Source organism: Diadema setosum, chromosome 11 (genome assembly GCF_964275005.1).
Source record: "Diadema setosum chromosome 11, eeDiaSeto1, whole genome shotgun sequence".
Classification (NCBI taxonomy): domain Eukaryota; kingdom Metazoa; phylum Echinodermata; class Echinoidea; order Diadematoida; family Diadematidae; genus Diadema; species Diadema setosum.
Genome location: NC_092695.1, coordinates 38,006,861 through 38,020,701, shown reverse-complemented (window position 1 = coordinate 38,020,701; position 13,841 = coordinate 38,006,861). Strand labels below are relative to the sequence as shown.

The following is a 13,841-nucleotide window of genomic DNA, read 5'->3' as shown; positions in this document are numbered from 1 at the left end:
ATAAAAGACAGTGAAAAGCGGAGTGGAAGAAGTCATGAAAAGACGTATTTTCTTTATTATGTTTTGTTTAAAATGCGATTGGTTCAGAAGTATGGGTGCAGTCGAGCCGTACCTCCAAAAAACATTGAGACCTGATGAATCAACTAATTCACCTATATTCAATTTTTTCTTGTTATCAAGCCCACGTATGGAGTTGGACATCTGCTAAAGAGTTATTTATAGAGTAATGTGATACTTGCCTCATCCGGAGAAAGGGTATTTATCAATCAGAAGTGAATGAAGATATGAAAGATCGATGTGCCATATGATGTTTCGTAAAAAAAAGAAATGAATAAATGAAAACAAAAATAGAATCAATCTTTCATCACATCTTACATAAAAATGCGCAATCAGTTACGCTTTCAGCTTCATAAACAAATGTTATGCCTGACATGATTGAGTTCGAATTTAATCCCCTGTACAGACCTCTTATAGTTTATATAACCAGTATGAGATCAGAACAAACCCAGAGCAGATAAGGATTTTGTCTTCTTTGCCATGACAAATCTTGCCCTCGTTGAAATACGTCTGCAGTTTTCTATCAATCTTCTAAGTGCCAGTTCTCATACGACGTCCACATTTTGGTGGAATGATTTCGAACAATCATAGAGCAAGTTATATTGCACGAAAGCCATTCGAGGAAGCTCGTGGCGCTATTGCCCGTATCATTTTAGATTACTTCGACGTGGATTGAGAGTTTTCCCGCCGTAAGATGAGGGGTACGTCTTCGATGGTTGTGTTGTTGGGGATGTGTCGTCTGCTGGCCAACTCCTTCACCAGGTTGCGCTTGTAAGCGCGCCATCTCTTGTCAACGAGGTAGCTGGAGAAGGTCTCCTCGTAGGTAGGGGAAAGCTCTTCTACCTCGGTCTTCATCGGTCCCAGACACTTGCCCCGCTGGTGCCGCATGAAGGCTACCCTGGACACCAGGATGCACTCCACCTTATTGATGGCGATGAGGTGTGTCTTGCGCAGGTCCTCACCTTTCGAAAGATGGGAAAAAGACAGAAAGTATATAAACAATGTAACACTTAGGCAGATAGACACAGTAACAACTGCACAGAAGTTTGACAATGTTTGCTTTATCAGGTCTCTTAAGACCAAGACGTTGTAAAGTGGTGATTTTGCGGCCCTGTGGATTACGCACTGCTCTTAGAACGAGAGAATCAAGGGTTCGAGTCTTGCCATAGCACTTCTGTCTCCGAGAGAGACACTCCAACTGCAATGCCCCTATCCACGAATATGAATGGGTCCCCAATAGGAGCTAAATGTGAGCTATTGATTTTGATGTGATATGTTGGAGCTTAAAACACATGTGCATGCAGTAAAATGGTAGTCGAGCTAAATTTATTAGTCCCAACATTACCTTCGCAGAAGGCTTGATTTTGATTTCAATGAGTTTGGTGATGTTCTGTACCAATTTGAGCACCCCACTTAATGGAAATGAGCTTCAGCGTAAGACAGAAACAAAATAAGCATAAATGCATATCACATGACAAACAAAACAACACAAAGAAAACAAAGTAGCAACTCGATCATTACCCCTTTCTGATCCCACCCACCACTTGGTCATTGCAAAACTTTTCACTTACATGTACTATCAAGGCTGCCCCATCCTCCAATAAATGATAATTACCTTCAGCCTATGGCTGGTTTCAAATCGGCCTACTTCACCTTATTCAACGTTATTGTCAGATTTTTATTCCAAAAGGGAAATGTTTTCTATACTTTGAACTTTTTTTGGACTTTCCATTAGAGTTGTCAAGTGTTCCTGGGAGAACTGAGTGATAATTATTATGGAATGTTTGGGTTTCTGAGAGACAGATCCAGCGACTAATTTGGACCCTCTCTGGGCATAATGCCTGCATTCCTTTTCACTGTAATGTATCAAAAGACACTTGGCAATTTATTGTTTAATAGACATTAAATGAGGATAGCAAATCACGAGGCTGTAACAAAAATGGAGAATATAACGTTCATGAAAAATAAGCCAAAAACATCACTTATATAGATCAACACTTCTAACGTGATTTTATTTTATTGGAATAAATAAGATATTTCTGTTTGACAGTACAGATTAAATGAATTATATCGGCAGCTTTAAAAAAAAAAAAAATGTGAAATCAGAGGAACGTGTTTCATTGGGACCAAATGAAAAAAAAAAAAAGTTTTAGCGAGGATTTTGTTATCAGCTTTGTATGGAAAGAGTTTCCATGAACATTAGAAGAATAATAAGGAAAATCGAATTAAACAATAATCATATCGGCTAGAGGTACAGCTTGTCGCTTTTACGAACCTACGCCGAAGAAGTTCCCTTTGCCGATGGTGGCGATGTGCAGGAGCTTGCGGACCAGTCGCTGGTACTTCTCGGGCTTGAAGTCGGGAGCAACGTCGCGATCGGCCATGAGAGGTGGAGGGGTGAGCTTGACCCGACCGAACGGGAGTCGGTTCTCGAGCAGCACGACTTCACGAACAATCTTCACATCTCCAGAGTGAATGAAGTAGATATGATCGGGAGCTCCTACAATATTGCTGAGTATCACCTGAGTAGGTGAAGGGAAAACATGTTTCGTGGTGGTAGATCTTTACATACATGTACATCTATCCATGACATCAGCTAAAAGACCTGATGAAAGAGTGTAAGTAGTGACCAAAGAGTCAGTCTTTGATAGTGACTATCAGTTATTTTTACTTTTTTTTTTTTTTTTTTTTTTTTTTAGACGGGGCTTCTTCTTTGAAGCATACAAATGGCGACTTGATTTATTTTTTGTGAATGTGTTTTCAAAAGGTTCCGATCTTGCTTGCAGAAAAAAAAGGTGTTTTTCAAATTCATGATTTTCTTCCGTCGAGATGTTTTCATTGCAACTGATTGACAAATTGCCCTACATCGACGTAAATAGGCACTGAATTGATCAGTGTTTTTTTTTTTTAGTAGTAGCCATGATAAAAAATCATGGGCGTACATACTCGAGCAGGATTTGAACCCACGACCTCCTGATCACCGGACAGGCGTCATCTCCACTAGACCACCGAGCTTTCGCCCGAAAGCAAGTGTTGGTTCTAATCCTTATAGCATGCAGCGGGTACTGCTTTGTTATTCAAATTCATGATTTTCTTCCGTCGAGATGTTTTCATTGCAACTGATTGACAAATTGCCCTACATCGACGTAAATAGGCACTGAATTGATCAGTGTTTTTTTTTTAGTAGTAGCCATGATAAAAAATCATGGGCGTACATACTCGAGCAGGATTTGAACCCACGACCTCCTGATCACCGGACAGGCGTCATCTCCACTAGACCACCGAGTATGTACGCCCATGATTTTTTATCATGGCTACTACTAAAAAAAACACTGATCAATTCAGTGCCTATTTACGTCGATGTAGGGCAATTTGTCAATCAGTTGCAATGAAAACATCGCGACGGAAGAAAATCATGAATTTGAATAACAAAGCAGTACCCGCTGCATGCTATAAGGATTAGAACCAACACTTGCTTTCGGGCGAAAGCTCGGTGGTCTAGTGGAGATGACGCCTGTCCGGTGATCAGGAGGTCGTGGGTTCAAATCCTGCTCGAGTATGTACGCCCATGATTTTTTATCATGGCTACTACTAAAAAAAAAAAAAAAACACTGATCAATTCAGTGCCTATTTACGTCGATGTAGGGCAATTTGTCAATCAGTTGCAATGAAAACATCTCGACGGAAGAAAATCATGAATTTGAATAACAAAGCAGTACCCGCTGCATGCTATAAGGATTAGAACCAACACTTGCTTTCGGGCGAAAGCTCGGTGGTCTAGTGGAGATGACGCCTGTCCGGTGATCAGGAGGTCGTGGGTTCAAATCCTGCTCGAGTATGTACGCCCATGATTTTTTATCATGGCTACTACTAAAAAAAAACACTGATCAATTCAGTGCCTATTTACGTCGATGCAGGGCAATTTGTCAATCAGTTGCAATGAAAACATCTCGACGGAAGAAAATCATGAATTTGAATAACAAAGCAGTACCCGCTGCATGCTATAAGGATTAGAACCAACACTTGCTTTCGGGCGAAAGCTCGGTGGTCTAGTGGAGATGACGCCTGTCCGGTGATCAGGAGGTCGTGGGTTCAAATCCTGCTCGAGTATGTACGCCCATGATTTTTTATCATGGCTACTACTAAAAAAACACTGATCAATTCAGTGCCTATTTACGTCGATGTAGGGCAATTTGTCAATCAGTTGCAAAAAAAAGGTGTTTATTATTGTATTACCGACAGAAATCAAGTTACATTCTAGTTGCCTCGGTGTGATTATAACAAAGTGTGTAAAAACAATAATAGCGAGAAGAAACATTGTCCCTCATCTTCTGTAAAATCTAGAGTCTATTATAACTGTGTTAAAGGGATGGTATAGTTTTGTTTGAAAAGGGACTTCAGGTTTCCAACTTTTTTTTTATTTGTCATTATATCATAATGAGAAACCTGTCAGGAAATATTAAAGAGCATACAATTCTAAGAGGACTTCAAAGTTTATTTGATGGATATTCGTTTTTTGAATAAATGGCTTAGATATCCAAAAATGAAGAGGTCGTAATAAAATGTGGGACCCACTTTTCATTAGGACCCACTTTGCTTTTACTGTCTTTGTTGATATCTCAGCCATTTCAGGCCCGATTCCATCAAATAAACTTTTAACTCCTCTTAAATTGTATGTTCTTCAATATTTCATAATTGGTTTCTAATCATCTCGCATAAAGTTAACCAAAACTGTATAATCCCTTTAAACTTGTGGAAAAAAAAAAAACCGCGACCATTTGAAATTAAGTGGGTGGAGACTCACACTGTTTGGTTGGTATTCGATCACCTTCGATCTGTCATTGGTTGAACGCAGCTCCTCTTCCGTCCAATCATTGAACGTCTGTATGGAGCGGAGGGCATTCATCCGTGAATCCCACTCCTGCTGGTAGCTCCTGCGCAGAACCATGTCGAAATCTGGTTTGTCGATGCGCAGGAATTCCGAGTCCTCTAGAGGAAGCGAGATTATCAATCTATCATTAATATTTTTGAGGTGATATAAACACAACGTTGTAACAAAGGCTGGAAAACGTGTTTGTGTGATTTTGTTTGTGACTGTTTATGTGTGAGTGTGTGCGTGTGTATTATGTGCTTATTGAGTGTCAAAGTAACAAGATGTTCATCCAATGAGGAAATATCAAAGTGGGCTTAGAGAGCAATGTGGCGATCAGACACATCAGTTATAAACAGATCGTAAGAGAGAAAATCCATTCATCGCTTTCAGGACTTTACCCCTGGCCCTATACACAGTGAGAAATCTGATTAGTCTATTCTTTCAAGACGTTAACGAAAGAGCAATGGCTAATATACCACTGGCACAAAAAGAGAGCATGAATCAAAACTCAACAATAATGATTTAAAAAAAAAATCACTTTACCTTTACATCGAATCGTGGCTGTTCTTTTCGTGCCATGTAAGAGGGCCAACTCGCCAAAACTTGCCCCAGAGTGCGTCTCCCCCATCCTCCGGGTATTTGTTTCTCCTTAAAATGAAAACGCACAACAAACATACAAGTACACAAATAAAATAAAAACAACATGCCAACAACAATAATATCACTGTAAACGACAACCAAATCATTATCATAACCAAATGCATACTTATTGACAATTATAATTACCTTGATAGCGTTCCAATTTTGGGCCATCTTGTCTGTTTATCTTCATAATATTTCATGCCCAGTATAACCTCTCACAAGTCTGATGAAAGCAGACCCATTACATCGATGACAAGAAAAACAAAACAAAGCAAAACAAAAGAAAACAATACGATTAATGCTTATATTATCAGCATCAATATCAGCTTAGGATTTCGTCCTTTGAGATTCGCTAAGTTTGTGCATGCTCATGGTTAAACATGACTCGGTGCATTTAGACAGACCATCATGATAACACAATATTATTTTTTGCAGAGCAGAGTTCATAACACAAAAATTTTCAAAGATTACATCTCGACCCACCTCCCCTCTTCCTCTTTATGAAAGGGAGAAAGTGCTCTTTGCGGCATTTTATGTCTCGTCTATATCCGAGATGAAATGCGGTGGACGCAACAACATTCGGCATCGCTCACCGGTTCGTTTATCGGTCTCCGTGATTTCGATGATGACGGAACCCGACAGGATGAAGTAGAAGGCGAGTCCGGGGTGGCCCTGTCTCACGATGACGCGACCTTCTTCGAAGGTATCGTAGTAGATCACGCCCACGAGCACGTGTCTGATCGTTGACGAATATCGGTCGAAGCATTTTAGCTATGATATAGTAACATACAGAAAATAGGTGTATTGAGAAGAAAATTATAATATAAAATACGTAAAATAAGCGTGAACGTTTTAATCTGCGTACAGATCTGCGATGAATCCCATAGTTTAATTGCATTTACATAATTGATAAATTTGTGGAATTTTGGAATTGTGGTTAGATAGATCACAAAGAGGAGAAAGTTATAAAGATAACCTTTAGGTGCAACAGTTAATAAGTCTCGTGGTCTGCGTAAATTCATTTTATATTTATCTTGTCAAACAAGGTTTTCCAACGAACTGTTTATGTTAGTCTTCACTGTATAATTTGTTTATGACTTGATGATTTTTGTCATTTTATATCATTATATAATGTTTGTTAATATTTATTTTGAAATAAATGCAGAAACTTGTCTGCAAGAAAATAGTCAGTATATTAATCAGATGTTAGTCAAAGTTAGGTTTGCATGAGCACATGAAAAGAGTGAAGGATGATTTCATTTAAAATTCTTATTCAACTACTCTGATGTTTGATATGAAGACGCATAAATTGATCCGTTTTTAAACAATTATTTAGATAGCTGTTTCCAATGTAAATACAATATAACTTATCGTGTTCAAAATTCATAATGGTTCTATCCCGTGCATATACATTCGTTATGAATAAAGGGCATGGTATGATTTTTATCTGCTGTATAATTTTATATCTGCTGTAGCAACTTCAAAGCTGGATGATTTTGATGATTTTTTTTTTTTTTTAGATTTTTATAGAAAGACACTTTTTTAATGAAATATCTGTCTCCTCTTTGTATCGGGTGAATAATTTCTGTTTTACACAGTCTCATTTACCATGATACAAAAGTAAATGACGAGATGTCGAACGACAAACGAGAATTCAAAGCCTATCATTATAATTGAAGAGCTTGCTTCCAAAAGGCACTAAATCCATTGAAAATGATGGATTTAGCGCCTTTTGGAAGCAAGCTCTTCAATTATGCTCAGCTCTACAAAAGTCTCGCGACTAATCACATGTAATCAAAATCAAGCAAAACAAGGAGTCGAAGCATTAGACTAAAGATATGGGGGGCGCATCAGCCGACATGACGTCTCGATCAAAATACATCTACAGCAAGAAAAGAAATGAAAAGAATCCATCGAGAAGAAGCTCGTACCCTGTCCACAAAGCCGAAGAGATAACTGAGCTCCTCAGGCGTCCGCTCCCATGAGTTCTTCCGCATGATCTTCTTGGCCCTGTGCGGAAGCGATCTTGATCCCATCGACTGGACGTTGGACTTGAAGGCACTGACGTCGAAGGTGAGGGTGTTGTCGGCCTCGCCCTCGGTCTGGCGGACAGTGAAAGACTTGGACTCTTCCTCCTGGGTGGACAACATCTTGGCCCACTTTAGGTTGTGCTTCACCGTGTTGGCGATGGCGCGAAACCGCTGGAGTGGCGTGCGCCCCTTTTCCTACGTGTGACCAATAATGGTAAAAAAAGACACAAAACAAAACACAAAAACATACGATAGTAATGAGAGTCACTTTGCTAGTTTGTATACATACGAGTAGATGTTGGTAATGTGTGGTGTGTGTGGGCGTGTGCGTTTGTTTGTGTGTGTGTGTGTGTGTGTGTGTGTGTGTGTGTGTCTATAGGTGTATGTTCGTGTGTTGGTGCGCGTGCTTAGGTAAGAAAGCTTGTGAGCTAGAGAGAATGTATGTGACGGAGTGTGTAATAAATGCGTGTGACGTGTGTCATGAATGAGTGATATCTGTAATAATGATGATGATGATGATGATAATAATAATAATAATAATAATAATAATAAAAATAATGATAATAATGAACAATGATAACAATAAATAACAAGTACGGTCTTATTACTCACGGTAGCCCCCTCAGTGTTGCCACCGCTCTACCAGAGGGCTCTGCCATTATACCCTACGTTGCCAGGTACCCACTTATCTGCTTATACACCAGGGTCGAGAGGGACATGGTGGGTACAAACATCTTGTTCAAGAACGTAAGCACTGGGCGGGATTCGAACTCGGGTCCTCCGATCGGGGGTCGAGAGTCTTATCCACTATGCCACAGCGCCCCCAATCTGTTCATGTCGTGATTTCATTATTTTGATAACACTTCTTGTGTATTTTATATAACCTTTCATCTCAATGGTGTTTTCTGTTATCCCAGAGAAAGGCATATTCACTAGCCGCGGTCACACTGGCACAAGATCGAGAAGTTTAAGATCGCGAAGTTTAAGATCGCGAAATCTTCGCAATCTTTTGTCGTCTGTTCGCACTGGCCTCGATCGACACTAAACGGTGGCATTATGACGCAATCCGTATAGAAAAACCGGGCTTGAATTATCTATTGTCCAACCCATGCAGTCTTTGAACTTCAAGTCTCGACCTCACTGGAAGAATGCTTGGTGTCAAGATTCCTTTTCAGCGACGGGCAAGGTCTCTAAAGTGTATAGGAACTGCCATCGAAATTCACAACTTATTGTATACAGAATAAATGGAACTCAGATTGTGGTTTCGATAAGGGGTTAATTCATTATTGTGTGGCTAGGTTCTACCTGATTGTTGACACTTCATCCAGACAACAAAGAATTTGATCTTCCACTTGCAAGTCTTTTTCAAATCACCTATTATAATTAGGTTGTACTATTTTTGACGCGCTATCCAGTCGAGATTTTAGAGAAAGCGGCTGGTGAGAAAAGACTAGACTACTTTGGGAACCATTCATGCAGAACACCAAGAAGTCAATAAAAGAGATGCAACCCCCGGATGGTCGGGCGGAATTCTCTCTAATGGTCGCCATGAGTGGACGTGCAGCAAAAACGCTCACGCCCATAGACACACCCATAGACACCCATAGACACACATAGACACACATCACATGAACAACCACACATACACACCACCCACACCAACGCCCAGGAACCACACGCATCCACCAAATCCCGAACCAAATCCCGAACGAACCCGAGAAAACGGCCCCTGTAACTCCAGCACAGCAGCAAGTAAAAATAATTAATCAGCAAAACATTGAGCCTCAGTCTGGTGCCAAAATCAATCTGGGCTTTATCTATGCCTTACTACCGGCAATACCAACCCTATATACCAACCTTACCATAGTATCTGTAACCCCAACAAGTATCGTACAGCAGACACTCAGTATATTTCACTTTTCACAATAATTTCACAATAATGTACGTATTTTACATTATTATAAACGAACCTTCGGAATAACGAATCTTCGGACTAAAGAGCCTTCGGAATAACGAACCTTCGGAATAACGAGATGTAACCATTATTATTATCATCATCATTATAATTATACAGCAGACACACAGTATTTCCCTATGCTGTTCCTCATCTTGTTTGATGTTGCCTCCCTATAATTCATCCTTATCCTTGAAAGGTTGAATCCTTTAATGCCCCTCCCTTTACCTGTTGGGCTCCTTGTCCGTGACCTCTAACCCTCCCCTTTTGTTTTCTTTGTTATGATTGTGTCCCTAGCCCTCCCCTGACTGTTCTTGTTGTGTGTAGTCCTTATGTGATTGCGGTCCCTTTGTCCCTGCTGTATGTAAGATTCTGCCATAGGATCGAAAGCTCAGGCCCCTTTTGACTCCATTTCACTCCATTAGCTCGCCGCTATTGGATAAGCAGTTTTCAGCAGCTTTTTTTTTTTTTTTTTTTTGCTATATACACTTAGTCATACATTATGTTATCAGCACAAGAATTAAAGACCAGATTTTGAGCCTATATGTCTAACATTATCGTCTATGTCTTATCTGATGTCATTTTCTATGTCTTAATCGTGAGTACAAATGTATCTTCCTTCACCAGTGTGCAATAATATGCTGGATTTGATAAACTTCAAAAGCAGATCCATAACTTTACTCAGGGAGGTGTTAGAGAAGGAGTGAAATCTCTGATTAGTATGAATTTATTCGTAGATTTTGTAGCATGACAATTGAATGCTAAAATTCTAATTGCTTTTTTTTTCTTTATCCTCCTTCGAGGAACTTTATTTCATTTCAAATATCTAAAAAAGTTCACAAAGACATAAAGAGAGCAGGATGTACGAACATAGAAAATAAGGGTGCGAACAATTAATTGTCAAAATCATATCATCACATAAATTTCGATTCCTTTGTTGAAAGTATACTTCAAATGAATTATATCCAAAATATTCCCTGAATGTATTAATTATATTATATTAATTTGTGCATCCACAGGTAATCAAATATAATTTTTATGATACAACTTCTGCTCCAATTCACAAAGTTGCCTTTTCGTGAAATCAAGTAGCTTTTTTTTTAACCAAAAATTTCAAATTCATAATGAGCTCCGTTCTAAAATCTGTCAATAGTGCGTAAACATTCGTTGCTTTTGTTGTATAATTGCTAAGTATATACAAACGAAAAATCGTATATTGGGCAAAAACTAATATCAAATTCAGCAACATCAAAGATTTATCTCTTACATTAAATCCTGTTAATATCATTCGTCCATTATCAGTGATATCAATATGAAAATAAGCGCATATAAAATTTGATATTTTTTCCCAATATAACTTTGTATCTGGGCAATATAACATAACATGCCAAATAGATTCAGCTTCGCTGCATTTCCTACAAATCATATCAGACATAATTTTCCATTTTACTAAATTTTCTTTAAATGGTAATATTATGTAATAACTTAAAACTGTATTGCTTTACCATATTATTAAATAACTTTCCAAACTTGAAATCAAACAACACTTTCCAATCAAATTTTGGAGGTATATGCAATGTTTTTGTCCAAAAATATATCATACTTAACTAAGATTTCTTTTCATCCAGCAACAACAAATAAAACTGTTTTGTTTTTAGAGCTATCAATTCAATTATATCCCCAGTATTTATCTGAAACAATTCTTTATTACACGAAACATCTCGGGTACATTGCCTTTTACACAAGATAATCAAACCACACTTGTGGCAATGCTTTTTTAATTTTTTCGTATTGAAACGATATTAACAAAAAATTCTAATTCATTATTTCATATATTTGTTCATGATTTTTCCATGATTCATTTTCTATCAACTGTTTAACATGAATAATATCTTTTTCAACCCAATCTTTATTACATAAAACTTAATTCATATACTTGATGTTCGTATTATCATGCTTGCTTTGATGTTCCATGCGCCAAGTCGCTCTTCCATTAATAGAGTTTTGATATGGAGACCAAATAAGAGGTTCTTGCTTTTAACCATTATAAGATAAATTTCAGAAGAAATGCTGAGACCGTGTGTGGAATATTTTGGTTATATGTTCAGAAACAAATCCTTTTCTTTAAATCTTCTTGTTATCAATACCCGGAACTAAAAAGAGGAAACAAAAAGAACATATTTTGTATCGCATAAAAAGTTAGCATTGCACCATCTTAAGGACACATTTTGGGCATAATTTTGTTTGCCAGGTTTAGTACCTAATATGTGAAATTTTGCGGATTACATTGGATAATGCGTGATTCCGCGTGCTTAATAGTATTTTACACTTACAGAAGTACATTTTTGTTTCTTTACTGATTTATGAAAGCGTGTCTTGTTCCCATACATTCCATACACACTAATAACTGCTGCTAAATATAATATAAATAACTGAATACTATACTTTAATCATACATATATCACGACAAAGCCTACTGCACGCTGCAGTGCTCGGTTTGTTGTGAATGAGGAATGATACATATTATGCATGGCCGGCGGAACCGTGGGGGCCGTGGGGGCTCGGGCCGTGGGGGCTCGGGCAGTGGGGGCTCGGGCCGTGGGGGCTCGGGCCCCCACACCTTTTGTGCACCATACAAAGGAATACATAAGGTGTCATCACTTTGGGCCCCCACATTTTTTTTTTTTGGACCCGGAAGTACGTAAGTGGCACTAACAGAAATAGATAGAGATCTTGAAGTGTGAGCGCGGTTTGTCCACTGAAGACCTTTATTTTTTATTTATTTTTTATTTCTTATTTTTTATTTTATTTTATTCATTATCATTATTATAATTTTTTTTTTTTTTTTTTTTTTTTTTTTTTTTTTTTTTTGCTTGTCAGCTGAAAAAACCCGGAACGGGAAGGGGAGAGATGAGCTGAGGACCTTTCTTTTCTTTTGTTTTTGTTTTTGTTTTTGTTTTTTTGCTTGTTAGCTCATGAAACCCGGAAGTGGGCCTCACACTTTTGAAAACGTCCGCCGGCCCTGTTATGGATACTGAAGTGCCCATAGACTTAATACGCAGGCCACCAGGTTTCCGTATGAAATGGGTTAAATAGAAATGCGATCGAGCGCGTAACTTCTGGGTGGCACGGAACATGGGTACAAAACCCTCCCTCCCTAACACCTCACTGCTCTGCTGCAATCAGTAATTGATACGGACCTTTTCTTCCTTCTCCTCAGCATTGCCACTTCTCATCCCTTCCTCGTCAAGCCCCTCTTCTGCAGACGGGTACCTTTCTGCCTCATCCTGGAACTTGCTCCCGATTTCTAGTCCTTCGTCGGCGGCTGCCATCCGCCTCTTTCGCAACTCCGGATTCATTATAATCCGGATGTCTTCGTCGTCATTGTTGAAGGCGGTTTCGTCGTCTTCCATTTTGATGAAGTGTAGATTTGTTTCAGTGTGATGAGAATTGATTGCTAGTAGCCCCTTTGTTGTGTTTAATCAATCTATTTGTCTGTCTTTGCCGTTCGGTTGTAACATTAATATCAAACTCTCTGATTGCAAAAACGACAACCATTTGGATAAAGTGAAACCGCGATTGTATAGTATCAAAGTAAATTATATGTAAAATGTTCACTTCCTACTAACTAGTACATTAAAGTACTGTGTTGTGATTCGTCTTTGTAGCAGGTCACAGTGTGGTTACCAGGTAAGGCGGACATGCGCAGTAATTAAATGGCTCTACGCGTTTTCTTTGTGACGTGTGATCACCAAGGCGCATTTCATTGGGTTGATCCCGCTCATTCCACTTGTTCAGAATCATAGCTACCCTAAACGATTTTCGATGTTAGAAGTTAGCCCTGAAAGACTGGTGAATTTTGTTTTTCTCCATGCTCAGACTGAGGTCGAACCCACTGTTATTTGCCATAAAAAAATAAAAAAAACACCGAAAAATGCATTTTGTTCCATTGAAGCTCGAAAGGAGATAGTAAAGGCCTACAATAGAAAGGATAGAAAGATGGTAAGAACCACAGAAACGAACAGATTAAAAAAATATCATATTAGATGTAGAAAGTGAAAGTACTTTTTCAAACATGTTTGCATGCATCTCCACAATTTGAATCATTCATTACTAGTACTGTACAATGTACATTTTGCACAGACAAGCCGAGTGCAGAGAAGATCGTTCTGAAGTTAATCGATTACATTATTACGGCGACTTTGAATTTGAATCGATGCAAAGTATGTGATGCAATAATCATCATCTGCATCGCCCATTGCATACTGGTATTACGCATTGCGAT

General features: G+C 38.7%; 1 protein-coding gene across 1 annotated transcript; it reads right to left on the bottom strand.

Moving 5' to 3' along the window:
• Positions 1-29: 29 nt before the first annotated feature.
• Positions 30-13,167, bottom strand: LOC140234840 (uncharacterized). The gene is made up of 7 exons (XM_072314884.1): positions 12,757-13,167; positions 7,504-7,797; positions 6,166-6,343; positions 5,474-5,578; positions 4,862-5,046; positions 2,333-2,579; positions 30-1,019 (listed from the first exon to the last, which is right to left on the bottom strand). Exons 1-7 carry the CDS (start codon positions 12,967-12,969, stop codon positions 715-717), a joined length of 1,527 nt encoding a protein of 508 aa, XP_072170985.1. The 5' UTR covers positions 12,970-13,167; the 3' UTR covers positions 30-714.
• Positions 13,168-13,841: the final 674 nt, after the last annotated feature.